The sequence below is a fragment of the Hyaena hyaena genome, unplaced genomic scaffold (assembly GCF_003009895.1).
Source record: "Hyaena hyaena isolate Hyena2069 unplaced genomic scaffold, ASM300989v1 scaffold_256, whole genome shotgun sequence".
NCBI classification, from domain to species: domain Eukaryota; kingdom Metazoa; phylum Chordata; class Mammalia; order Carnivora; family Hyaenidae; genus Hyaena; species Hyaena hyaena.
Genome location: NW_024080885.1, coordinates 2,228,160 through 2,255,393, shown reverse-complemented (window position 1 = coordinate 2,255,393; position 27,234 = coordinate 2,228,160). Strand labels below are relative to the sequence as shown.

Here is a 27,234-nt window from a genome sequence, read left to right as displayed (position 1 = left end):
AGGATAGAATATCTCACAGATTTTGCCTGGGAAAAGGAAAATAAAACCCAGTGAGACAGTGGGTTCTATATCAAGAAAAAAATAGAGGAACCTGGCTGGCTTAGTCAGTGGAACATGTGACTCTTAACTTTGGGGTTGTGAGTTTGAGCCCCATATTGGGTGTAGAGATGATAAGGAAGGAAGGAAGGAAGGCGGGAAGGAAGGAAGAAAAAAAAAATAAAGAAAAACAGATTTCAGTGTTCATACCCACCCACCCATACACATTACAAACATATTCCTCCATGTATGATGAACTAGAGGTCAAAGTAATATTTTTAAAACAACATTAAGGATATTGATACAAGTATATATAGTGGAATATTTTTCACAATTTTGGAGCTAGTGAAGGATGTCTTCCTTAAGTCAAACAAGAGCATAGCCACAAAGAAAATTATTGAAACTCTTGGTTACACATGCATAGACTGAGCTTGTACACGTGAGCACAAAGAAACCCTCACCTCAAAACAAATAACATAAAAATAATCTCTAATAGCAAAAGACACCAAAAAATAAACTTCAAAAACCAGCAACACTTTGGGGAAAAAATGCTTCGGGGGCGCTTGGGTGGCTCAGCCGGTTAGTGTCCGACTTCAGCTCAGGTCATGATCTCACAGTTGGTTCGTGGGTTCCAGCCCCACATCGGGCTCTGTGCTGACAGCTCAGAGCCTGGAGGCTGCTTCGGATTCTGTGTCTTCCTCTCTCTCTGCCCCACCCTTGCTTGTGCTCTGTGTCTTTCTCTCTGCCTCTCAAAAATAAATTTTAAAATGTTAAAAAAATTTTTTTAGTGCTTTGAAAACATGTTCAGTGTAAAATTGCTTCTCAAACTCGGGTATAAGAAAAGTATGGATTTCTTCTCTCAATCCATCATATTTGCACCAAAACCTCAGCTCTTAAGGGTAGCAGCACAATTTACCTCTGTTACAAATGTAGGGGTCTTCTGCCTTTCTTATATAGTTAGGAAAATCAAAATACCTGCATTTGTCCTAGTGAAACAGAAAGTTACGTTTTTGTACATTTTGTACATAAGTGTTGACGACCGGTATCGTCATAGTTTCTCTTTCTGTTATCAATTGTTTTAATATGGAACATAGGGTTGTTTTCTCCTCACCCTTTAAACAACTAACATTTCTGAAAAGTAACACAAAAGCACTGACATCTCTTTGAGCTACCAAGACCCGTTTCTTGTGGTGTAAAGAATTTCTCTCTTTCCCAGTATGCTACAGCAGTAAAAGCAAAATGCTCATCTATGCCTTCACAAAGTATTCTTATTTCCTATGAGATCTTCATTCAACCCCTGCATTTCTTAGCTTTTGTATCACTAACTCATTATGAGTGCAACTCTGCCATGATAAATCTATTTTCTCACTAGAAAAGCAAGGAGAAGTGGTTTATCTCCAAAAATTTTAAGAAGCCTGTTAAGACAAGAATACTTTAAACTTGGTGTGGTTTTTTTTTTAAAGATTTTATTTTCAAGCAATCTTCACACCCAACGTGGGGCCCTACAAATCTCAGATTAAGAGTCACAGCCTCTACCAATGAGTGAGCCAGGCTCCCCTAGACTTGGTTTTATATATTTATTTATTTATTTATTTATTTATTTATTTATTTATTTATACTTATTTATATTTGAGAGAGAAACACTACACAAGTAGGGGAGGAGCAGAGAGAGATGGAGACAGAATCTGAAGCAGGCTCCAGGCTGTCAGCACAGAGGCCGACGCAGGACTGGAACTCACAAGCAATGAAATCGTGACCTGAGCCAAAGTCAGACAGTTAACTGACTGAGCCACCCAGATACCCCTACCTAATTTTTATTTTTTTAACATAGTTTTTTAAAACTTTTTAAAGTTTATTTATGTACTTAGAGAGAGCGAGAAGGAAAGGAACAGTGAGAGAGAGAGAGAGAGAGAGAGAGAATCCCAAGCTGAATCCATGCTGTCAGCACAGAGCCCAATGCAGGGCTTGAATCATGAACCATGAGATCATGACCTGAGCTAAAACCAAGAGTTGGACACAACCAACTGACCCACCCAGGCGCCCCTAAATTTGGCTTTAAAATGAAAACATACATAAGGATGAATATAACTTCTAGTCAAGATGAAGTAACATGGACCCGATTTACCCTCCCACCTGAAACAATTTTTAAAACTGACAAAATGCTGGAAAAATTAGTTTCAAGACACTAACATCAGACAACAAAATACACTGATCTTTGAGACACAGGAAACTAACAAGGTGAGCCCTACAGTTTGCCTGGCTTACTGGCTGGAGAGAGATTTCAGGCACAAGTGAAGAGTTGGCAAAGTTAGGAGGAGCCTGAAGACCACAGGAGATAAGGAGGAGGAATTGAGGAAACGAGGAGGCCAAGAAACTTGAGTCCATAAGCGAGAGTGCTAGAAAGGAGAGTGCTGCCTTGAGCAGAAACATGGAGATCTGCACAAGGTTTTCTCAAGTATGCAGCAGAGTACTGTTTATTATATGTGGGGGAGAAAACCACCTGAGGCTGGGGAAAGAATTATCTAAAAGGATCAGAGGAGATAATGCCTAACCCTACTAAACAGGCTGGAAAAAGTCAAGATGCATAGGATATTAGATTGTGTACTCAGGAAGGTCTTGCCTCAGTAGTGGGCAATAATTAGCTGTAGGCTTCTATTGCTCTGCACCTGCCTAACAAATCAAAAGGATCGATGTGATTCCAAACAGCTTATGTGTATTCCAGACAAAAGTTCAAGAATATTTATAGGAATGCTGGGGCACCTGGGTGGCTTAGTTGGTTGGGCATCCAACTTTCGCTTAGGTCATGATCTCGTGGTTCGTGGGTTCGAGCCCCGCGTCGGGCTCTGTGCTGACTGCCAGCTCAGAGCCTGGAGCCTGTTTCAGTCTGTGACTCCCTCTCTCTCTGACCCTCCCCTGCTCACGCTGTCTCTCTCTCTCTCTCTCTCCTAGAAATAAATAAAACATAAAAAAAAAAGAATTAAAAAAAAAGAATATTTATAGGAATGCAAATATCCTTACCAGGTAAACCAACAAGGTAAAATTCACATCTGGCATCCAATCAAAAATAACTAAGACTAGGGGCGCCTGGGTTGGCTCAGTCAGTTAAGCATCCGACTCTTGGGTTAGGCTCAGGTCATAATCTCACAGTTCATGGGATTGAGCCCCGCATCAGGCTCCATGATAACGGCATAGAGCCTGCTTAGGATTGTTTCTCACTGTCTCTCTCAGCCCCTTCCCCACTCACACACACACACACTCTATAAATAAATAAATAAAAACTTTTAGAAAATTACTAAAAGAGGAAGCAGGTAAACAAAAAACCATAATGAGGAGAATCATGATTCAATTGAATTTGACCACAAAAAGGCATAGAATAAAGACATTAAAACTATTATTATAACTGAATTTCTTATGTGCAAAAAATTAAGTAGATTCATGGATCATAGGGAAAAAAACAAATCAAACTTTCAAACTTTTAAAGAAATGAACTAAAATGTGTGAGATGAAAAATATACTGGATGGGATTAGTGGCAGATTAGATATTACAGAACAATGACTAGAGAGTTTGAAGGTCATAGAAATGATTCAAATGAAACACAGAACAAGAAAATAAAAAAAAAAAAATGAAAAGACCATCAGCAAGCTGTAGAATGAATTTGAGTGACTTCAGATGAGTAATTTGAGTCTCTGAAAAGGAGAAGCAGAGAGATAGAAAAAAATTAGAATTAATAGCCAAACACTTTCAAAAGTTGATGGAAAGTATAAATTCACAAGTTCAAAAAAGCTCAACAAACTCCAAGCACAGAACCTGAAGAAAACCATACCAAAGCACATCATAACCAAATTGGAAAGAAAAAAAGCCCCACCTAGTTATGAAAAGAAAACCTGAGAAGCAGCCTCAGAGAAAAGACATGTTAGGACTGGAGAACAAAGAAAGAGGTGACATTAGATTTCTTACCTGAAACAAGGTAAGTAAGAAGAGAGCAAAAAACATTAGTAAAGCACACAAAGTAAGAAAACTGTCAATGTAGAAATTCTATACCTGGTAAAAATATCTTTTAAAAGTGAAGGCAAAATAAAAGCATTCTCAGATTGCAGAGCTTAAAGAATTCATCACCAGCAAACAGTAGAGAGAAGGCAAACAGTAGAGAGAAAATTATACCAATTGGAAACGTGAATCTCCATAAAGGAATGGAAAACATTGTAAATGGTCATTACATGAGCAAATAAATGTGATTTTTTTCTTATTCTTTTAATGTTTATTTATTTTTGAGAGAGAGAGACAAAGTGCAACTGGGTGAAGGGCAGAGAGAGGGGGAGACACAGAATCCGAAAGCAGGCTCCCAGTTCTGAGCTGTTGGCACAGCAGTTGATACAGGCTTTTGAACTCACCGAGCTGCGAGATCATGACCTGAGCCAAAGTCAGACACTTAACTGACTGAGCCACTCAGGTGCCCCACTTTTTCTTCTTATTTAAATTGATTTAAAATAAAACAGACTAACCAAAACTAGCAGCAATGTGTAATGGGATTTATATCATATTTCAAAGTAAAATGCATGAGGGGCGTCTGGGTGGCTCAGTCAGTTAAGCGTCCGACTTTGGCTCAGGTCATGATCTCACAGTTCATGGGTTCGAGCCCCGCATCGGGCTCTGTGCTAATGGCCAGCTCAGAGCCTGGAGCCTGCTTCGGATTCTGTATCTCCCTCTTTCTCTGACCCTCCCCTGCTCACGCTGTCTCTCTCTCTCTCTCAGAAATAAATAAAACATTTTAAAAAATCAAAGTAAAATGCATGACAATAGCATCAAATCTGAGAGGAATGTAAGTTATTATCATAAGGTTTTTATACTATGAGTGAAGTAGTACGGTATCAGTGATAAGTTATAGATAAGTACTATAAATCCTAATGTAACCAACTAATTAAAAGAGCTAATAGTTAAAAAGTCAACAAAGGAGATAAAATTGGAATCATAAAAAAATTGATAAATCAAGTGAAGGCCCCAAAATCAGAAAAAAGAAAGACAAAATGGAAAGGACAAATAAAAAAAATAGCAGGAGTTAGACTCCAACTAACATATCAATAATCTCATTAAACGTAAATGGTCTTAGCTTACCAATTAAAAGCTAGTGATAGAATGGATTAAAAAAAAAACAAACCAAGATTCAGTATACATGGTCTACAAGAAATACACTTTATATGAAGACACAAAAGAAGGTAACAATAAAGGATGTAGAAACATATCATGCTAGTGCTCATCAAAAGAAAGCTGGAGTGCTATAGTAATATCAGATAAAGCAGATTTCAAAACAAAGAATATTACCAAGGCTGAGGAGAGTCATTTCCAAATAAGAAGTTTGATTAATCAACAGGACATGACAATCCTAAATTTTTATGCTCCTAAAAATAGGGCTTCAAATTAAAAGATGCAAACATAGAAAGAACTACAAGGAGAAGCGAACAAATCCTTATATTACAGTTTGAGCTTCCATATCTGCTTCTCAATAACTGATAGGTCAAGTAGGCAGGAAATCAGCAAGAATACTGAAGACTTGAATCAAATTAACAACCAATTTACCCCTAGAGACATTTATAGAACACTTCATACAACGAAAGCAGAATACATATTTTTTCAAGTGCCTCCAGAACATTTACCAGGATACACCAAATTTTCTGCCATAAAATAAGTCTTAATAACCTCAAAAGGATTCAAGTTAAACAAAATATATTCTCTGATGCTGGAATGAAAGTATAAACGAGTAAGAGAAAGACTCTTAAAAATCTCCAAATATTTGGGACCTAAACAAATCAATTCTAAATAACCGATAGGACAAACATAAAATCAAAATGGAAATTAGAAAACATTTTGATCTGAATACTGTTGAAAACAATCACATAGCATAGTAAAATTTGTGGGAGGCTGTTAAAGCAGTATTGAAGAGAAAAGTGATAAACACTATACATCCATACTAGATGCAATGCATACATAGATATCTATTATAATATATATATGAAAGCATACACATTCATATGAATGTAATACATATGTGAATGAATATTATATTCATGAATAAAGAGGACTTGTATACAGAATACATATACTCATACATGAATATAATACATATGTGAATGATTATATATATGAATAAAAAGGACTTGTATCCAGAATATGCAACAATGAAAATGCAAATAATCCTATAAAATATAGGAAAATGTTTTAGCACTTTAGAAAAGAAGACATATGGAGGGCAAACAAATAAGCACATGAAAAAGTTGTTCAATATCATTAGTATTCAAGGAAATTCAACTTAAAACCACAATGCTATACCAACAGACACTTACTAGAATGGTTACAATGAAAATGACTGACCTTACCAAGAGTCGGTAAGAATGTTGATGAACTGTATTTCTCATAATAGTGCTGGTGAGAATATAAAATGATACAACCAAATTTGGAAACAGCTTGGTAGTTTTTTAGAAAAGTAAATACACACCCACCATGTGATCCAGCCTGTACGTCCACACAAATACTTTTACATGAACGTTCACAGCAGCTTTATGTGCAATCACCAAAAGCTAGAATCAATCCAAATTTCTACCATTAGGTAAATGGATAAATGAACTGTAGTATATCCATTTAATGAAATGCCACTCTGCAAGAAAAGGGAATGAACTATAGATACACACAACAACACAGATGAATCTCAAATAATTAAATTGAGTTAAAGAAGCCAAACAAAAGATAGCACATAGTGTATCATTCCATTTCTATAAAATCCTGGAAAACGGAAATTAATCTGTAGTGAAAAGAAAGCAGATCAGTGGTTGCGGGGGGACTGGGGTTAGAACAGGTGAGAAGAAGGAATAACTAAGGGGCATGAAATTTGGTAAGTGTTGGATATGATTTAATGGGCATAGATATAAATGTCAAAACTTATGAAATGAGACAATTCAAATATGTGCAGTTTATCACATGTTAATTACATCTCAATAAAGCTGTTTTAAAAAGTTAAAATATGAAGTCATATAACATTGCTGTCTTAGTGGTGATCTGCTGGTCACTTGCCACACCTTTAGAACTTCCTTGCCAGGGAGAAAAAAAAAGTCTTGGGCAGAGGCTGTGGAATTGGAACAAGGATCACTGCACAAAGATGAGAACTCTAATGAGTGGAATCTGGGGGTTGATGAAAGAAAAAGATGTGGCCACAGTGCGGCAGTAGCCCACAACAAGTTTTATTTGGGGGCCGCTTGGCAAGTGGGTGTGTGAGGGAGGTCCCTCGCACCAGAGCACCCAGTGAACACCATGTGGTGGTGGTGAGGCACCATCCTGAAGGGGGGGGGGGGGCGACCAAGAAAACTCCCAGGGGAGAGGAAATTAAAGAGGGGGGCTTATGTGCCTAAAAGATGGCACTCAGCAGAATGAAGGGGAGTATTTGAGTCAGAGAGCTCCAAAGGGCAGCAGCAGCTTATGGGTTTTTTTTTTGTTGTTGTTGTTGTTGTTGTTTTATAGCTAGAAGGCTTATTTTACCCTGTGGCTTGCAGATGCTGGGTGTAGTTTTATGGGTATGTAAAGCATACACGCTCTAAAAGGCAAAAAATATGCTTACCAAGGCTACATTTAAGACAACCAGATGGGTAAAAATTTGGGTTTGACACTGGTGACCTTTTAAGGCTATGAGTCCCACTTGCTATAAAGAAGTAAACATAGGGCCTAATACAGTGACCATGTTTGGTTCATTTATATAACAGAACCTTCCTAAGAGTGCACAAGGAAAAAAAAAATCCACAGGCCACCTCTGAACTTAGAATCCAGCCCTTACATCTCCTCATTTGGGGGCTATATGAATACTGGGTCACTAGTTTCTTCCAGTTGCAGGAAATACACCATCCCCAAACAGAATTCTCCTTTCTATCCACTTTCAAGGAAATGTACTCTTCTTTCACTCTTGGCCATGACTTTCTTCAGTGGGCCTAACACTCAAATAAATCTCTGGGAGACTAGCACATTGTTCACTACTCTTCACTACTGTTACCTGGCCTGAAATGCAAAAGATGTTAATAACCCACAAGATATATGTGCAAAAACTCACCTTTTATGGTAATGGAAAAGAGAAAAGTGCATTATATTGGTTTTGTCTCTTAGAGAAGGGCCAAAAAAAAGTAACCAAATAAGTGTCTTAATAAATTATCCTGCCATGTCTGTAATATGTAAAGAAAATTACTTCCTATTGTTTAAAAGAGAAAAGCAGCCACCCCAAAGAAAACAGTGTTTGTAAATGGCCAGATATCATCTGAAAAGAATCTCACCTTGTGTAGACATGAACAGATTTATGTTTTGATCATAAAATTGGGTTTGCACACTACAGAATGGCTGGAAGGCACAAAGTTGTGTCAGAAGAAATCACATAGGCAATCATTGGGGATATCTTTAACAAAAACTGGGCAGAACACAGGCCATGGGTGGCTCAGTCAGTTAAGCATCCAACTCTTGATATTAGCTCAGGTCATCATCTCATAGTCTTGAGATTGAGCCCTGTTGTCAGCACAGAGCCTGCTTGGAATTCTCTCTCTTCCTTTCTCTCTGCCCCTCCTCTGCAGGCACACACACACTCTCTCTCTCAAAATAAATGAAGAAAATCTAAAAATTAAAAAAAATGGGGAAGAACAAAATGGAGGTAAATAATTAAATTATTTAGGACATAAAAAATCACAGGACTTGTTGTTAGGATGGATTAAGGAGATCAGGAAAATGTGTCAAAAATAAATTCCTTCGGTTTTTCCATAGCAATTTTATTGAAGCATAGTTCAGATGACATAAAAGTCACTCCTTTAAAATGCATGATTCCATGATTTTTAGTAAACTTAGATGTGTGCCACTGTCATATAATACAGTTTCAGGGCGTTTCCATCACCCTCAAAAGATCCCTCGTGTGTACCTGCCGTCACTCCCCGTTCTCACACTAGTCTTAGACAACCACTCATCTATTTTGTGTCTGTACTTGTGATGGTTTGGCGTCATGAATCTTTGACTGTATGATGACGTGAAAACAACACATATTCAGTAGAACTTCGTACTTTGAATTTTGAATTCGTACCTTTTCCTGGGCTACCCAGTGATATGCGCTATCATACTCTCCTGATGCTGGGCAGCCCCGTGATCATGAGTGTAAACATCGGATATTACTTACAACCATTCTGTACCATTCCAAGCATTCTGTTTTCACTTTCAGTTCAGTAGTCAATAAATTTCATGAGATACTCAACATTTTGTTATAAAATAGGCTTTGTGTTAGAAGACTGCCCAACTGTAAGCTCATGTAAGTGCTCTGCAATTGTCCCGCTTCAGTCAGATTGCCGCCTTCTGATGTAATCAAATCTCCACATGCCTTCTCTTACAGGGGCACTTAAAACTGCAGTCAGGACCAACCCAGATAATCCACATCTTGAGGTCCTTAACTTAATTACATCTGCAAAGTCTCTTTTGCCATATAAAGTAACACTCTGCAGTTCCAGAGACTAGAACCTGGACATCTTTGGGAGCGATTATTCAGCAACCATAATCTTGTAGGTAGAAAACATACAAATTCTTCATTCTAATACTCAAAGGATCCAGTACTCATCTGTCTATAACAATCTTTCCACCTACTCATACTTATGTGCTACTTCCCATTCCTACTACCTTTTTCCTCTCCTTCAAATCTTAGCTATTTGAATGGATCATCCATTAAGTTCAAGATTTTAGTTCTTTTACAGGTACCTACGCTAATCACCCCAGACAAAAGAGATATGTCTCCCTCTTAAGATATTATTCTCCTCCCCAGTATTCAATACCTTGTGCAGTAAAGGTACATTTATTTATGCTTTTTCCCCACAGCAGCTGGTACAATGTCTTACATATGGAAATTTCTCAATTGCTTGCCTATAAATATCTTCTGCTCATTAACTGCTCTAATTACTCTGCCCCTTTAAGGGACTACGTCACTGTAATCTCATTACATTTCTCTCCCCTAGGTCAAATGCCTATTCAATGAGTCTGGGCCTACACAGACATGCCTTTCAACTTTTATAGTTTATGGATAGGTGACTGCATGACACGAGAAATAAGACTACAAACAAAAAGAGGATGGACAGATTTTTTAATGTGATGAAAACAAATTTACATCAATATAATTTGCCACACACTGAGAGGCGTTCACAGCCATGACCGTATTGCCTGTCAGTTAGGCACAAAAAGATGCATTTATTAAGATGATTACAGTGAGCTTAAGTTTTATAAAGACAGCTGAGCAATTCCAGTGTTTTCTAAAGGAAGACAAGGAGGAATTTAATAAACTGGGGGGCTGCTAGCAGACTAGCAGAGGCACCCACTAAAAGGGCTCGATGTGTACCCAGGGTGAGTTCATCAGTTCACGCTGTTCTTGTCCTTTTCCACCTGGGCAACTCAGAGCCATATGCTCCATGAGCCCTGGATTCACAGGGGCTGAACCACAACAGACTGAATAATGGCCTCAGTCTTATGGGTGATCTGATTCCAGAAACCTGTCCAACTTGTCACTCTACACCTTACGGGTGAGTTCAAACAAAAGACAAGAACACATAAAGTCAAGTGGGCCAAAGCCTGAAAGGAAACTAGAAACCAGAGACCATGACATAGTGCAAAAAAGGAGATTTGTGTTGTGGGCACAATCTGGGCAAGAGAAGAGAACACAGATGAAGAATGAGGAAGGGATAGGAGTGGGGAATTGTCAGAAGTGGTCACTCTTTGTGTGGGCATCTCCCAAGAGATCAGCCTCCCAACATTACTCCCATGCCCCTACTCCTGCTGATTCCTCTCTGACAGGCCCTCCCTCCAGAGACCATGAGAGCTCTCAGAAGGCGTGTTTAATGGGATGGGTCTGAGAGCTCAGCCCATGTTCCCAAAGAACATGTTGTTCCCAGCCTGAACTGGGAGAGCAAGGAGAGAGAACCAAGCAGCACAGCCTGGAGCTTTCAAGCCTGCCCTGTTCTTTGACCATCTGTAGGACAAGCCCCAGGGACCACAGGCCCCCAGGGAGATTCCCAACTCAGAGTCCTAAGGGCCAGAATTGACTGAATTGAGTCTCTTACCTAAAGGATGTATGAGAGGAGGGAAGAGTGTCATCAGTGAACTAAATAAACCAATGTGCAAGAGAGTCTGAAAAGTAGGATAGGGCTTAGTTCTATCTGTTTTCCAGAGAGACAACAAATGTACTAATTTGCTCTCCCAGGAGGAGTGCCCGAGAATGTTCCCTTTCCTGTACCTATGCCACCACTGTTATTTTAAAAGTTATTTCTGCTGATTGGGCAGGTAAACAATGATATCACACTGTTTTTATTTATATTACCTTTAGAAAAGAAGTGAAAAAAGATCTCTAAATGTTTAATGACTATTTCTTCTTTTGTTAATTTTCTGTCTGTGTCCTGGCTTATTTTTCTGCAGGTAGGCTCACCTTTAACTTATTAAATAAACAGAGCTCTTTACATATTCAAGACAGAAATCCTTTGCCAGCCATATATATATATGGGTTTTATATTTGTAAAAGTTCTGTATGCTATAGTCCTATCCCTGATCTATAGAACCCAAATCTCCTTGACCAGGACCCAGGAATTCATATTTGATAACAGCTCCTAAAGCTAGTAAATTTGTTAGGGTAAGGCTAGGCTGATGGAACAAAACACAGTGGATTTAAAAATATACATATTGGGGCACCTGGGTGGCTGAGTCAGTTAAGTGTCTGACTTTTGATTTCAGCTCAGGTCATGATCTCATGGTTCCCAAGTCTGAGCTCTGCATCCAGCTCTGAACTGACCGTGCTGAGCCTGCTGGGATTCTCTTTCTTTCCCTCTCTCTCTCAAAACTAAATAAACAAAAATGTAAAAAATGTATATATATATTGATTTCTGTCTCATAGAATTAAGCAGTCCAGATTGGCGAGATACCTCTGCCTCACACAGGTCTTCAGGCACATGCCTTCCTTCCCTTTTGCTGTTCAGCCCATTCCTAGAACATATCTAGAACACTATTATCATCTAAAGGACTTAAGTTGAGTCACACCCATGTCCATTTTGGGTATCTAGCTATTGGGGAAAAAAAATCAGAGGAGGCCAGTTCCATGTCACAAGACCTGGACATAGAAGTGGCACACATCATTCCTACTCAGAGAGCCTGGGAAAAGAAGTCTGGCTGGGCAGCTCCATGCCACACCGTACCTCTTTGACTTGAGACCAAGGGCGTGGTTTGGGGTAGGCAACCAGAGAACACCAGTACACTGATCCTGATGTCTATCCAAGTCAGAGAGGCCAGATCTAATCCAATCTCCTCATCATGTAGATAAGGACACTGATGTAAAGTGTTTGCACAGTGAGGGAGTGAGGCAGTGACTGCACAATGAGGCAGTAAAACATATGAGGACTTATCTATGATGTTACAAAGGCTCCCCTTACTTCAGCATCACTGCAGGCCCTGGGAGCCAGGACTTGTTTCACTTCAGAATTGTTGGTTAAAGGGAATTTAGTGCCCTTCATGTTGGGAAAGACGAGGGAATGGTTAAAGGCAATATGGGCACTCCTCTTGTGCTAAATAACCCCCTTATCCCTTTCTCAAACCTCTCTATCACTACATTCCCAGAATCCTTTCTCTATCCAACTCTCCCTTCTGTGGTCCTTATGACTGGATCTGTCTCTTTTATCTCCTCATTTCATTCCCTCTAATGTCTCTCTGCAGCTGCAGAGAAATGACACCTATCTACCTTCAGTTATCTTTCTAGCAAGTTCAAGAGATGCTTGTTTGGTCCTTTGTAGCCAGGCGGGGGCTGATACAGTTGAAGGAGGCTGAAGTGACAGAATGAGAACGTGAAGAGGAAGCCTATCAGGACCAGCCTGCCAATGGAGTGAAGACAAGGAGGTGAGTTTCGGGGGCTGTGAAGACAGCAGTCTCAAAGGATCAGAAGCTGGGCCATGCTGGGGTCAGGCTCAGTGAGATGAGAATGGGGTGTTAGTAGCCTTGGAAGCCAAGCCAAGAAATTTAGGTGTAAAGCTACAAGAAAAATGAAAGAAAGGAAAAAAAAAAAGCTCTCTGTGGTTTGGGAGCAGAAAAGGGACATTATGAAGATTTAATGCTTTAAAATCTGAAATCCCTTGCTTATCATCATCATGTTAGGAATACACATTATGTCAAAGGAATGACAGCCTTTGAGGGTGGGAAATGCTAGTAGTTAGGACTCCCCACTCTCTATGGCATCTCCACATTTGACATCTTTCAGACTTCACAGTATGATGATTAAATAACACCCTGGTGTTATTCCTGATTCCTTCAGAGAAGTGGAAAGATTTGGTCTTAATTAAGACTCTTTAGAGGATGGTCCTGGCCTAGAAAGAGGTATCTATTCTGGCTCTTTGCTCTTCTCTCCTGGTGAAGGAAGAAATCTATACTAAATTCTGAATGAGACTGGATTTGCCTTTTCTTACATATTACCAAAAAACTCTGGCAGAGCTTGAAGTTTCACTTCTGGGGCTGACATGCCCATCACCCAGAGCTGGGCTCTACAGTAGGACTATACTGTTGGGAAAAAGTGACTCAAATGGAACCAAGTTTGAACCAAGAAGAAACCTGATGGACAGTTCTGCTCTGAAGAGCCTGTCCCATGCGTGATGAGTGGGTGGTAGCACCAGTCTTGCCACATAGAACTATCCCCGGAATGGAACCCAGTGAGCATACCTCTCCTCCATTACTCTGGGTTCTCCTCCTACAGAGAAGAAAACTCTGGGTCCCAGGCCTTCCCCTCTATCACCTTCTCCTCTGTCTGCCAAGAGAAAATTGAGTGCTAACTATACACCTATTTGGCCAAGCTCATAGTGACTGTTTATTTAAGCAGCCACCATACTGAAAAGGAAAATCCAGCTGAAAGATACAAAAATATGTCTTCTAATGCTGTAGATTGTTGATGGCCAGAGTTTTGCAGTTTTAATAAAATGAAAATGCTGCACAGAATGTGAAAAATGTTAGGAAAATTGATATATTAAGAGTGATGTACAGTAAGAAACTGTAACACTTTGTTTTATGTCTATTTATTTAAAATCAGGACATTAAAAAAGACTGGTCTCAGGATGGAGGGAGGATGCAAGATGAGGAACCAGGAACACGTAAGTGCTCACTAATGGATAAGAGAATTGCCCATACTTTGTGTAGAGTGTTGAACTATAAGACTTACAAATAAGCAATTGATAGTGAAAAAGAAAAAAACCAATACAACATCAGAAATGAGATTGAAGACTAATCCTGCCCAGCACTTGGCATAGATGTCCTATTTCCCATCTTTCCACCTGCTCTATTCCTCTGGGGCTTGCATCTCTCTCCCAGAGCCCCAGGGAATCAAGCCTATGCTGAGTAAAAATTGCAATAAGAGCTTTATTTTTCCATCTGTAGCAACCTGTGACATAGATAGGGACGAGGATGGAGGAATGGAGATTGCATAGGGTCAGAGCTGTTGACCGAGGAGAAAAAGCATCTTTTTCTTCTGGCATCTTCTGGAGGACAGGTGGCACCTGGTTGCATGAGTGGGTGCTCACATTTGAGCATCAATGCACACATTTATTTGAAAAGAAAAGTAATTATAGTATCTCCTATGCTCATTCACTATTTCTCTGAATAGGCTCAGGGGCAGTACAATTAACTATCAATAATATTTGTTTTGGGCTTTTTCTCTTAATTTTGTCAGGTTGGATGGATTCTGCTTCTTGGCTTTGTAGCTGAGCTAGGATGAAATTCAGTCTGGTTCAGAGAAAGTGTGTGTGAGAGGTGGCGGGGGAGAGAGGGAGAAAGGGTATCTCCAAGATCAGTTGTAAATTTTAATTGAATTAATAACTTTGCATTTTTTATTCCTCCAGTTAGTATAGATAAGCAAGAGTTTACTATATTGCTGAAAAGGTAGGTATGGATACTAGAAGGAAATAAACAATAATGAGAATAAGGATGTCTTTCTTTAGCGAGACTCCAGTCTCAAAGCCCTGTGGGATTTACAGCTTAGAGCCACTAACCAACCAGCTCATCAGAGAATGACCTGTCAGCACTGCCAATGTTTTCTTTAACGAGTCACCACTGTTGTGTTGGTATCCGGGGAATTATTTGCCCGTAGTAAGCTGGCACACAGTGGTCTCCAGATGTGGGCTTCTAGAACAGCTGGTGCCAAGATTCTGTCCACCCTTGCAGCTGGAGGCCTCAGGGACCCCGTGCATCACTTCCATCAAGCCACAGATGAAGTTATTGCTCAAACTGCGTGACTTCAGAAACTTTTCTCCAGACCACCACATCATTGCAGTACTCTTTGCCGTTACCCGGACCATTTCCTCTGGGGAAGCTATAATGTAATCTTCTGAATGTCAATAATAAGGAAGACAGAATATCCTTGCACTGGTATTTTTGTATAACAGAGTCAAGTTCGTTAATACTTCACTAGTCTGTTTTTCTTGGTCACTGTTTGCCACATCATACTGCATCTCTGCCCCCTGAAAATTCTTCGTTAAGTATCTCCATTATGCTTTCTGGAGTTCCTGCAAGAATCACCCCCAAACCGAGGAGCAGCAGAGAGAAGGTCTCCATCTCAGACCTAGGGTACTCTCTTCTGCAGTAAAAATAAAAAAGTAAAAGATGAAAATAAGGAGAATATTGGGGCACCTGGGTGGCTTAGTCGGTTAAGCGTCCGACTTTCGCTTGGGTCATAATCTCGCGGTTCGTGGGTTCGAGCCCCGCATCGGGCTCTGTGCTGGCTGCCAGCTCAGAGCCTGAAGCCTATTTCGGAGTCTGTGTCTCCCTCTCTGTGACCCTCCCCTGCTCACGCTGTCTCTCTCTCTCCTAGAAATAAATAAAAATATTAAAAAAAAAAAAGAAAATAAGGAGAATATTAATGGGATAGTTCTCTTTCCCTCAGGACAGTCATTCCTAACATTGCCTCCTGCATGTAAGTTCCGGCTCCTTCTATGGAAGGATGATGGCATGAAAAGATACTCAGCTGTGGAATCGGAAGACCCAGCTCCAAATCCCCACTTACCTGCTCATACATAATTTACTCTAACTCCTTTAAGCTCAGTTTCCCCCATGTGGGGAAAAAAAAAAGGAAATGTGAGAATTGTACAAGATAATATGTTTAATGTGTCCCAAACCAAGTAGTTAGTTCTGTCCCTTTTCTCCTTGTCTATAAACTCGTTGGGAGGGACTATCATCTACATAGTGGTCACAATAATCTCACCCAACATTCCTTACTACTGTGTCTCCTACAGCTTCAAACCGTGTTATTTTCGTCACCTCTCATTTCTTTCCCCACCCGTTCACAGTCATAGAATTTCTCTTTATCAGTTCCTCTGGCAAGTGGGTCCCACAGAGAAAGAACCCAGCTTGTTGTGGGGCAAGAAGTGAAACCGTATTTGTTTCCTGAGAGTTTCTGTTATTGGTCAAGCTGAGTGAGGGAAGGAGGAGCATGAAAGAGGTAGGTAGAATCACATGGGATAGAAGGAGGAGACAATGAGGAACCAAGGATGCTCAGATAACTTAATGAAGTGTGCATTTGGCCTTGGGAACCCCTGTGACTTGGGCGGCAACACAAGTTAAGTCTACCAACCCTATTGTTCACTTCCCTAATCTACTTATGGCTCATTTCCTTTTTGAAAATTATTGAAGTATAATTGACATGCAATTTTATATTAGTTTCAGGTGTGTAACATATTGATTCGATAATTCTATATAATCATTCCATTCTTATACCACTCATTTGACATTACCACACATGGACTTGTGATTTTTATTACATGTAATTTAAAAATGTTCTGCATTTGAAATTAGAGCAAAGACCCAGTACTAAGAACATATAGGCCTCAGTAATCAGGTAGATTATTGATAGATGATTAGGAATTAAGTGGATGTGTTTGTGTGTGTGTGGCTTAAATGTAGACTTGCTGCAGATTGAAGGGAGGAGGGAAGAAAGATTTAGATTTTTCCCTAAATATCCTCTACTGCCAACATTAGTAATGAGGTGATAATAGGAAAACAGAAAGACAATGAGGATAAAAATAAAAGGGAAGAGCAGTGCAGAGATTCTTCACTGACGTCATTTTTCTGAAATATCTGTTTCAAGCAGATAGAATTCACAGCTACCTGGGTTTGATTGGGGCTGGTAGGTGCCCATTTAAAAAGAATACCCTCTCAAACTACAAATGTCTAAAACATTACAATTCATTTGAATTGGGTTTTGATCCCTATTGAATGAAAATATTCTGAGAATAGATTCCACTGGACAGTCTGTTACTAACACCTTAATGGGAATGCATTTACCTGCAAAATCATGTGTCTACTTAGAAGGAGGAAGTTTACAAGAAGAAGGGAAGAAAAAATAGTGAGAAGGAAAAAAAAAAAAAAGAACAATAAAGCCTGGGGAGAGGGGCAGGAAAATGAATCAGAATTGAGAACATAAAAACAGGGGCCTTAAAGACACATTTCAGTGACTTTAAAATTTTACCTAAGAAATGATGCTGCTACTAGGCACCAATAAGTCATCTGCCAGGGACCACCTGTTCCTGCTCAGCATCCGAGAGCTCTGCTTCCTTGGTGACATCCAAACTTCCACGAAGACAACAGTGACAGTGGGACTCCCAGGGAGAAATGGGTAATGAGTAAGCCTTGTGTACTTCCCAGCCTGCTAAGTGTTCTTTGTTCACAAGTGTAGATGTCTTCCCTCCATCAATCGAATCAATCAGTTAGAACTTGACACTTGCAAAGGACAGAGTTAACTACTAGCACTGGTGTACCTCCTTTTTGGATCTGACCCTGAACTGAGTCTGAATAAATAATGCAATAAAGTCTCTCAACTGAAAAGATGAGAACAGAAAGGGCCCTCTAAAGCTTGTGCATAGCCTGTGCCAGCTCCAGCTCACTGTGTTTCTGGCTCTCATAGGATCGAAATGTCAGCTCAGAATTAGTGACCCCGTAACGTGGCACTTAGCTGCCAATTACCCCTTATTTCTCACTATTCCTCAGTATTAACCCTCCTGTCCAAAAGGAGAAATGGAATTGTGGAGTCATAGGCCTGGAAACCTCAAAGACTAGCTGGTCCAAGCCCCTCACTTCCCAGGTGAGGGGGCTAATGCTCAGAGAAGAACAGGACTTAGTCAAATCCCCAGAATAAGGAACCTCTCCTTCTCTTCCATTCTTTCCCCTCACCCTCTAACTGAAAAGACACCCTGCCCATAGCTGGACATGGGGAAGATAAACAAGGGGAAAAGAGTTAGGAGGCAGGATGCAAGTTCTCTATTCCATTGTTGGATGCAAAAGTCAATCCCTTCCGAGGTGCCTGGGTGACTCAGTCAATTAAGCATCCGACTTCAGCTCAGGTCATGATCTCACGGTTCGTGGGTTCAAGCCCCGTGTCGGGCTCTGTGCTGACAGCTAGCTCAGAACCTGGATTCTGTTTAAGATTTTGTAGCTCCCTCTCTCTCTGACCCTCCCCTGCTCACGCTGTCTCTCTCTCTGTCTCTCAGAAATAAATAAAACATTAAAAAAAATTTTTTTAAAAAAAGGTCAATCCCTTCCTAGGAAATCCTGATTCATTTCTCTCCACAGTCTTTAAGGGAAATGGTTTCTGACTGGTGAGGCAACCCTTCCGCTATTCCTTTCACCTTCTTGTAAGGCAAAGATGCAGCTTGAATTATATACACCATCTTTAGAGGAGACCTTAATCAATGACTCTAAATGCCTCCACACCTAGGATCAAGTCTGGGAGCAGGTATGACAAAAGGAGGCACTCACTCTAGGTACAAAATTTAACGGGGTACCAAAATACCTAGCAATCAAGATAAATACTATTTTAATACAACACTTAAAAAATATTAATTTAACCCAAAGTAATCTCTGATGATAAATATCAAAATGTCAAAAAATAGTCCCTAATTGACGTCATCCTAAATCCAATCCTATCAGATTGGGTCTTGATTTAAAACTTAGATATTTTATTCATCAGGGAATTTTTGCATTACTTTTGATTTTTTTAATGTTTTTTTAAAAATCTAGATTACTGGGATGTTTGGCACCCTTAAACCGTGTACATGAAGTGAGCACCTTGCTCACTTTATCCTAATCCCACTTCTGCCTCGGATTCACTCTTGGCTCTCAACACATGCCCCAGAGAAAAGGGACAAGAAATTAAAACACATACAGAATTTATTATTTAATTCAGAAGAATTTTTTTTTTTATTAAAGCAGAATGAAATGATTCCAGCTTAGCCAGAGCAGAAGGACAGGTGAATTGGTAGTAGCTACCCAATTCGCACAAAGCGGGCTGGGTAGGGTACCAGTACCAGTACCCCTGAGAGAGGAACCAATACCGGTATCCCATACAGAAGTCTGCAAGAGAGGAGAGTGCCAGTACCCCTCAGACTCAGGCAGTGTAGACTCAACTTATTTAATGTATCTCTGGAAAGTAACTGGCCCCATGTTATCACAAGTGACAACAATAAACCCATCCATGGAGGAAGTGTGGTACCTGCAGGCAGGGTATCTGGTGCCTTCAATGAGCTGACAGACTGTCATTTTGAACTTTGTCAAACTCTGGAAACATAAAGTGGCAGAATGGTTCTGACAAGTCATCATCTTGGGAGAGGTGCAAACACTGTTGATATTTCGAGGCCTCTCGTGGATGAAAACATGGTCCATTTTGCAGGTATTGTCAGGTCCCCTGATGACTCTTTGTAAGACCATGTGGTTGCAGTACCTTACAGGAACGTCACTCTGCGGGTAGTCCACATGCAGCTGCTCTATGGTGTACGCCTCTCCTTCCTCATTCTGCTCGTTTTCCCAGAACAGAAATATCAGGTAAATTATCACCATTAGTATCATCAAGGGTGAGATTCCCTTCGCATCTTCTGCTGGAAGCCCTACAGAGTAAGAATAGACAGGACATAGCAGAAGATAATCGGATTCCTCCAGCCCCATCCCCTGACTTTGCTTTCCCACCCTTGAGATGTTTTACTTCCTTCTCTCTGCTAATTAAAATCTCATGTTCCCGCTGGATGTACAGTTCCTCAAGCAAGCCCTCTTGGTCTATTTCAGCTCTCAGCGTTTAGAATTGAACTGTTCTCTGGTCATTCCCATTGTGTTGTATTTGTTTTGCTTCTGCAAGTTCCTGGAGATCTTCTATTTCTCCTGAATCCATCCGAATGCTTAACACAGAATGGAACATGTAGAAGGATGCTCAAAAGTTCCCACGCCTGCTTGTTTTATTCCTACTGCTGAATGACTTCCTTTCTCCTGTCTCAACACTAATTCCATCCAGTTCCACATGTTTTCAGCACTATTAATCTGTTCTTCCCAGTTCTTCCAATCTCTCCTACCAAGCTAGCTCCTCTCACCTTTTGCTTTTGCTGTAGCTCTCACAGGTAACATATCCTTGTGATCATAGATCTGAGAAAGTCCTTGTGTCTAGCTGTTTCTTGGCAATAACTGATAGGGAGCCAGGTGAGTGTGGGGAGGGCCAAAGTGAAAAAAGCAAAAAGGGAGGAGCCTGTGAAGAGTGTGCTTGGGTGCCATCGGGAAGGACGAGAAGCTATCTTCAGAGGGAGAGTTACATAAGACAAGTCCTGAATGTGTCCACATTAAACAAGTGTGGATTTTCCAAAGCATTTATTAGAGTCCTGATGTGTGTCAGACACACTGTCATCTATTTATCAGATCTGCAGTCAGTCCTTCCTACAAACTTGTGAAGGAGCTATTATCCCCATCTTATTAAAGAAGAAATGAGTTTCAGACAGATTATTGTGGATATAGAAGAGGGCAAGAGTAATAAGAGTCTCACCCTGTCAACACTGAACACTTGAATATCAAGGCCTAGCAAGCTTCATTCCCACGTGGTGTCATTAGTCTTGAGAAAGCCCTGAGCTCCTGGGGAAGTACAGCAATGGTTTTCAAACCCATTGGTGAAAGCTGGAATCACCTGGGCATTTTTAAATGCTACCTTGAGACATTCAGCTTTAACTGGTGTCGGTTGTGACCCGAGTTTGAAATTAAAAGCTCCCCCAGTGATTCTAATATAGAACAAAATTTGGGAACCACTGGCCTATGGTTTTCTTGGGAAACTGACATAGGGTACCAGTGGATGAGGGTTTGATAAAAGACCATGGCATAAGACACTGAGAAAGTAAGAGCTTTTTTTTGTTGCATCATCTCCTGGTCATTTGATATAGAAATGGGAAAATGGACTTAATTTTACTACTTCTTGCCCTGAAATGATTTATATTTTTGAGAGACAGCTACATAGTCTCCTCTGTACATATTGGTGTCTTTCTAACTGGAAAGAAGAAAATGATTTTGGGTGGAAAATGGTCTGCAATACTGGAAAAGGCTTCAAAGTCTTTCTATATATCAACAACCAAAGCGAAATCCCAGACCATGGAAACAAATGACTAGGGAGTTATTATTTACTTTCCCTAAATTTGCAAAATGGGTGTCTTTTTGGAACTCAGACTGTCCTGTTTGGGGTATGAGTTGCACAGTGCCACAAAGATGTGAATGCATAATTAATTGCTTCCAGTGAAAAAAATTTGATTTGCACACTATCTGCAGAAATGTTTCCATCTTATAGAGAGAAATATATACATACACATTGTAACATGTTCATTATTTCCTGCCAGGACTTCCAAGTACCTGAATTACAGATGCTATATTAAGTTTACAGAAGAGGGAGGTAAGCTTTGTTACAAAATTTATCCTCACCTGAGTCAGCTAACCCTGTCTGTACATTTCAAAGTATTATCCTGCAGAAATTAGAGACTGGGGGGGCGCCTGGGTGGCTTAGTCGGTTAAGCGTCCGACTTTCGCTTAGGTCATGATCTCGCGGTTTGTGGGTTCGAGCCCCGCGTCGGGCTCTGTGCTGACTGCCAGCTCAGAGCCTGGAGCCTGTTTCAGTCTGTCACTCCCTCTCTCTCTCTGACCCTCCCCTGCTCACGCTGTCTCTCTCTCTCCTAGAAATAAATAAAAAAAAACATTAAAAAAAAATTAAAAAAAAAAAAAAAGAAATTAGAGACTGGGTTCACATGTTAAATAATGCTGGCTGTCTGGAACAAAACACTTGTAATGTCTAAAACCAACAAGAGTTAACATCTAGATGTAAGGGACTCCCTCATGTCAGCAATAAAAATACAAGAAACTTCCGAGGAGAAAAAACTGTCAAAAATTATGAAAAACCAATTTGAGAAGAGAAAGCCAACATGGATGATGAACAATGCTCAACCTCACTAGTAATCAAATAAATAGAAATTAAGATAACCAAGACATATCAGTTTATAACCATCAAATTTTTAAAAATTAGAAAATTTTACATCTGGGCTCCCAGCTGGCTCAGTCATAGAGCATGTGACTCTTGACCTGAGGGCTGTGACTTAGAGCCCCACATTGGGTATAGAGATTGCTCAAAAAAATAAAATATTAGGGGTGCCTTGGTGGCTCAGTTGGTTATGCAACCAATTCTTGATTTCATCTCAGGTCATGATCTCAGGGTTGAGAGATCAAGCCCCAGGTTGGGCTCCATGCACTGAGCATGGATCCTGTTTAGATCCTCTCTCTCCCTCTCTCTCTGCCCCCTACCCCACATATGCTCTCTCTCTCAAAAAAAAAAAAAATCTCTTTTTAAAAAAGAACATCTTATATCAGGTGCTGCAAAAATGCTAGTGGGCATGAAAAGTGATGTGGTGATACTGGAAGTGTAATCTGCAAGTATTTAGTGAAATTTTGGCTCTCCCATGGGAGACTGCAGAGGTCATTCATGTGCTATGGGTGTGATTGGCTACCCTTGCAAGGCTTCTGCAATTGGCCAATACCATGTTCAACTTAAGGCAATATAGCAGGTTGTAGTTCCTAAAAATGGCCACAAAATGTTTTCCATTTCACGTTCTTTTCCAGAATCTTGTTACTCCCCTATTCTATTAAAAGGTAGAGTCCACATCCTTTCCTGAGAACTTGGATGGGCCTTTGTGCCTGTTCCCATTAATGTAGCCTGGTGCAAGCGATCCTATCAATTCTGATGACTTCCGAGAATGGGTCTGCTTGGCCATAGTTCTCTTGGGGCATTCGATCTAGGTGCCTTCAGCCACCATGTATGAAGGCTGGCAACACTGAGGCCACCACATGGATAGAAAGAGATGCCCAGATTGCCGCATCCATTCCAGTTCCTTGATGCTCGAGTCTTCTCAGCCCAGGTGCCAGAAGGCTGAGTGAAAAAGCCCGTGGGATCATCCAGCTCCAGCCGCCATGTGAATAAAAACAGGCAAGACCTCAAGTAAGAACTGCCAAGCCGAGCTCAGTCACCTTCTAGATTGAGGATCAATTGTTACTGTTGTCAGTCACCATTTTTAAGGTGATTGTAAAACAGCAGTAGATCAACAGAATAGAGAGCTTATCACTTTGCTAAATCTCCCGAAGCAAATCTAATTTCATAAATCTTTACCAAGTCATAGATACCACTGGAGTTTTCTTGCATATAGAGTATAGGTTATCACACAAACAATAATAAAAACTAGTTTTTAAATCTCCATCTGCTGTAAAAACCCCAAAAGTTCCTTTTTGACTCCCCCATTTCTCTCCATCCTGTCCTGAGAGCCTCCCTTACTTGACGGGATACCTCGAAAGGTCTCCTGGATTCCACCATCCCCCCCGACCTTACCATCAATCTACTTATGACCAAATAAGGAGACCTTCCTGAGCAATCAGTCACTTTAAAAAATCAGTGAAGTATAGTAAAGAAATATTTTGCTACCTAGCCAGGTAGCAAAGGTTCCTGAGGAACCTCCAAACTGTTTTCCAGAGGGGCTGTACCAGTTTACATTCCCACCAACAGTGTAGGAGGGTGCCTGTTTCTCCACATCCTCACCAGCATCTCGAGTTCTCTGGTTTGCTCATTTTAGCCACTCTGACTGGTGTGAGGTGGTATCTCAGTGTGGTTTTGATTTGTATTTCCCTGATGAGGAGGGATGCTGAGCATCATTTCATGTGTCTGTTGGCCATCTGGATGTCCTCTTTGGAGAAGTGTCTGTTCATTTCTTCTGCCCATTTCTTCACTGGGTTGTTTGTTTTTCGGGCGTGTAGTTTGGTGAGTTCCTTATAGATTCTGGATATTAACCCTTATCTGATATGTCATTTGCAACTATCTTTTCCCATTCCGTTGGTTGCCTATTAGTTTTCTGGGTTGTTTCCTTGGCTGTGCAGAAGCTTTTAATCTTGATGAGGTCCCAATAGTTTATTTTTGCTCTTGATTCCCTTGCTTTTGGGAATATGTCAAGTAAGAAGTTGCTGCAGTGGAGGTCAAGGAGGTTGTTTCCTGCTTTCTCCTCTAGGGTTTTGATGGCTTCCTGTCTCACGTTCAGGTTCTTTATCCATTTTGAGTTTATTTTTGTGTATGGTGTGAGAAATTGATCTAGTTTCATTCTTCTGCATGTTGCTGTCCAGTTCTCCCAACACCATCTGTTAAAGAGGCTGTCTTTTTTCCATTGGATATTCTTTCCTGCTTTGTCAAAGATTAGTTGGCTGTATACCTTTGGGTCCAGGTCTGAGTTCTCAATTCTATTCCATTGGTCTATGTGTCTATTTTTGTGCCAATACCATACTGTCTTGATGATGACAGCTTTGTAGTAGAGGCTGAAGTCTGGGATAGTGATGCCTTCCATTTTGGTTTTCTTCTTCAATATTACTTTGGCTATTCGGGGTCTTTTGTGATTCCATACAAATTTTAGGATAGTTTGTTCCAGTCCAAAGGCACTTTAAAATGTTTGTTTTTGAGAGTGACAGAGCACGAGCAAGGGAGGGGCAGAGAGGGAAGGAGACACAGAATCCAAAGCAGTCTCCAGGCTCTGAGCTGTCAGCATAGAGCCTGATGCAGGGCTTAAACTCTCAAACTATGAGATCATGACCTGAGCTAGTAAGCCACTTAACCAACTGAGCCACTCAGGCACCCCTCTGCCAAAGGCACTTTAGAAGCTTTTCAAGGAATGCTTTTTAAATTTCTTCAAATCTTGCACTAACTTCTCTAATGCCCACCAAACATAAGGATACAGGGTTGAGAAAAAAATCTTAACATTAACTCACGTGCACTATTTCCAGCAGCCATCAGCAGCCCTTCGTTAGAACTCCCTTTGAATGTCCCTTTCCTTGGTCATTCTGATATGGGGTTTGCTTATTCCCCTTATCATCCCCTGCTTTATATTTCCTCTTCCCCAAGTCCTGGGCCCTCCTGTCCCATACAGTGGTGTACAGTAAAAATTCCCATGGAGTACAGTACAGGAGACAGTGATCATGCCACAAGAGAGCGCTCGGGGCACTTTTCTTGAAGATGCATTTTCTGAGTGCTTTACCTAAAACCCAGGAAACATGAATTGCCCATATCAAAGAATGGGAGTGGAGGTTGCAGAGTCATTAGGGGAGGGTTAATGACCTCGCCACCAGCCCTTAACCACTCCTTAGTCTGTCCCTGACTGGTTCCCACAGATTAAAAAATATATATATGGTGTGGGGGAGGGGGGAGGGTGCACCTGGGTGGCTCAGTTGGTTAAGCATCAGCTTAGGTCTGGTAATGATCTCTTGGTTCGGTTGGTGAGTTCAAACCCCACATCAGGCTCTCTGATGTCAGCACTTAGCCCACTTCGGATCCTGTCTCCCTCTCCTTCTGCCCCGCCCCTGCTCACGATGTGTGCACGCTCTCAAAACTTAACAAACATTTAATAAATAAATGGTAGCTTAGTTGGTTAAGAGTCCTACTCTGAATTTTGGCTCAGGTCATGATCTCATGGTTTGTGAGACTGAACCCTGCATTGGGCTCTGAGCGGACAGTGTGGGGCCTTGTGATTCTCTCTCTCTGCCTCTCCCCATACCGTCACTCTCTCTCTCTCTCTCTCTCTCTCTCAAAATAAATAAACATTAAGAAAAAAACTTTAAAAAAAATATACATATATAGTGGATGGAGGTGGTTTCTATGTGAAACATGTCCCTGTCTTGGCTACTAATTATTAAAACTACAGAAACCTGGGCCTTTACCCTGGACCTACTGAATAGAAGTCTCTGGAGGGAAGGCCCTGGATCTGCATTTATAATCAGTAGCCCATCTCTGGTGATTATAATGCACATTGAAGATTAAGGGTCACCACAATTGATGTGCCCTGAGTTGGTACACAGCATAATAATTTCTAAAGACTTGCACCTATTACACAATAGAACTATTATAATACCAAGTACCCAACAATTCCATACAGAAGCATCTGAATATCTGCCCTGCTGCAGAGCTTGCATCCCACAAAGGGTGAGCAGGTCCCTTAGTCACATGACTCAAGCAGCCCCTCAGAGCACCTCCCTCCTTGGACACTGGGAGGGCCTCTCCCCAAACAGTCCATTGGAGGAGGAAGGATTGGTCTGTATTCCTTAGCTGTGGTCCTCAATTACCTGCGTTCTTTCAGCAAACCTGGAGACCATTTCACAGGGGATGATAGACATGAGCTGGGTGATCTGAGTTCCACCAGGGACAGGCAGAAGTGTGGGAGAAGTGACAGTATGCCTGTGGGTTGGAAGCTGGGCTAGGGTGGGATGGGGTGGGGGTAGGGGAGCACTGGCAGTGAGAAGCTGGGAATGTCTTGGATTCAGGAAGGTCACTTAGGGCAGAGGGTGCTCTCCCACTCCCCCCCCTTCATTCTCTAACCCTCTTTGTGCCAACTTCTCTATCACCCAGACGCCCTTTTAGCACCTCCCTGAAGAACGAAAGATTGGAAGTACTTCTAAATTGGGATCTGATTTCTTTCATCCCTATTCATTTTCACCAAAAAGCCCTCTCAAACCACTTTCACCTCCTACCCTGGTGTGGAGAACAGTCAGATGATAGGTTTCTTTCCAGCCTTGGAAGTGGGCCTTGCCAGTGAGGAAATCTGTGCTGGTTTCCACAAACTCTCACACAACCAAAGTAAAGCCCTTGGATCAGGAAATATCTTCCTTACCATCTCCATAAGAAGCCCGTCTCCACCCTCCCTGTATGTAATTTGGCTTAACGATTGCTGTGTGGGGCAGCAAAGGGCTTATTTGGCCTTCTTTCCCACATGTGGGCTCCTGGAGACCCAGGAAAAGGAACTTGTTTGCTCTAGCACACTGCATGCTACTTCACAAGAGATCAAAAA

The 27,234-nt window shown here is 41.0% G+C and overlaps 3 protein-coding genes across 5 annotated transcripts in view; all 3 read right to left on the bottom strand.

Moving 5' to 3' along the window:
• The window catches only part of RNASE9 (ribonuclease A family member 9 (inactive)), a 50,749-nt gene that overhangs the window by 7,824 nt on the left and 15,691 nt on the right, over nt 1-27,234 (bottom strand). The gene's annotated exons all lie outside the window — the stretch shown is intronic.
• RNASE11 (ribonuclease A family member 11 (inactive)) lies at nt 14,966-15,663 on the bottom strand. The gene is given in 4 exon segments (XM_039245275.1): nt 14,966-15,331; nt 15,333-15,459; nt 15,462-15,555; nt 15,557-15,663. Coding segments are annotated over 4 exon segments (579 nt in total). The 5' UTR covers nt 15,650-15,663; the 3' UTR covers nt 14,966-15,066.
• Nucleotides 19,299-27,234, bottom strand: part of RNASE12 (ribonuclease A family member 12 (inactive)) — a 77,122-nt gene continuing 69,186 nt past the window's right edge. For both annotated transcript variants that reach the window (XM_039245268.1, XM_039245267.1), the window contains exon 2: nt 19,299-19,968. In XM_039245268.1, coding sequence (XP_039101199.1) covers nt 19,493-19,930 — 438 coding nt within the window. In that variant the 5' untranslated portion in view covers nt 19,931-19,968 and the 3' untranslated portion in view covers nt 19,299-19,492. The remainder of the gene's footprint in view (nt 19,969-27,234) is intronic.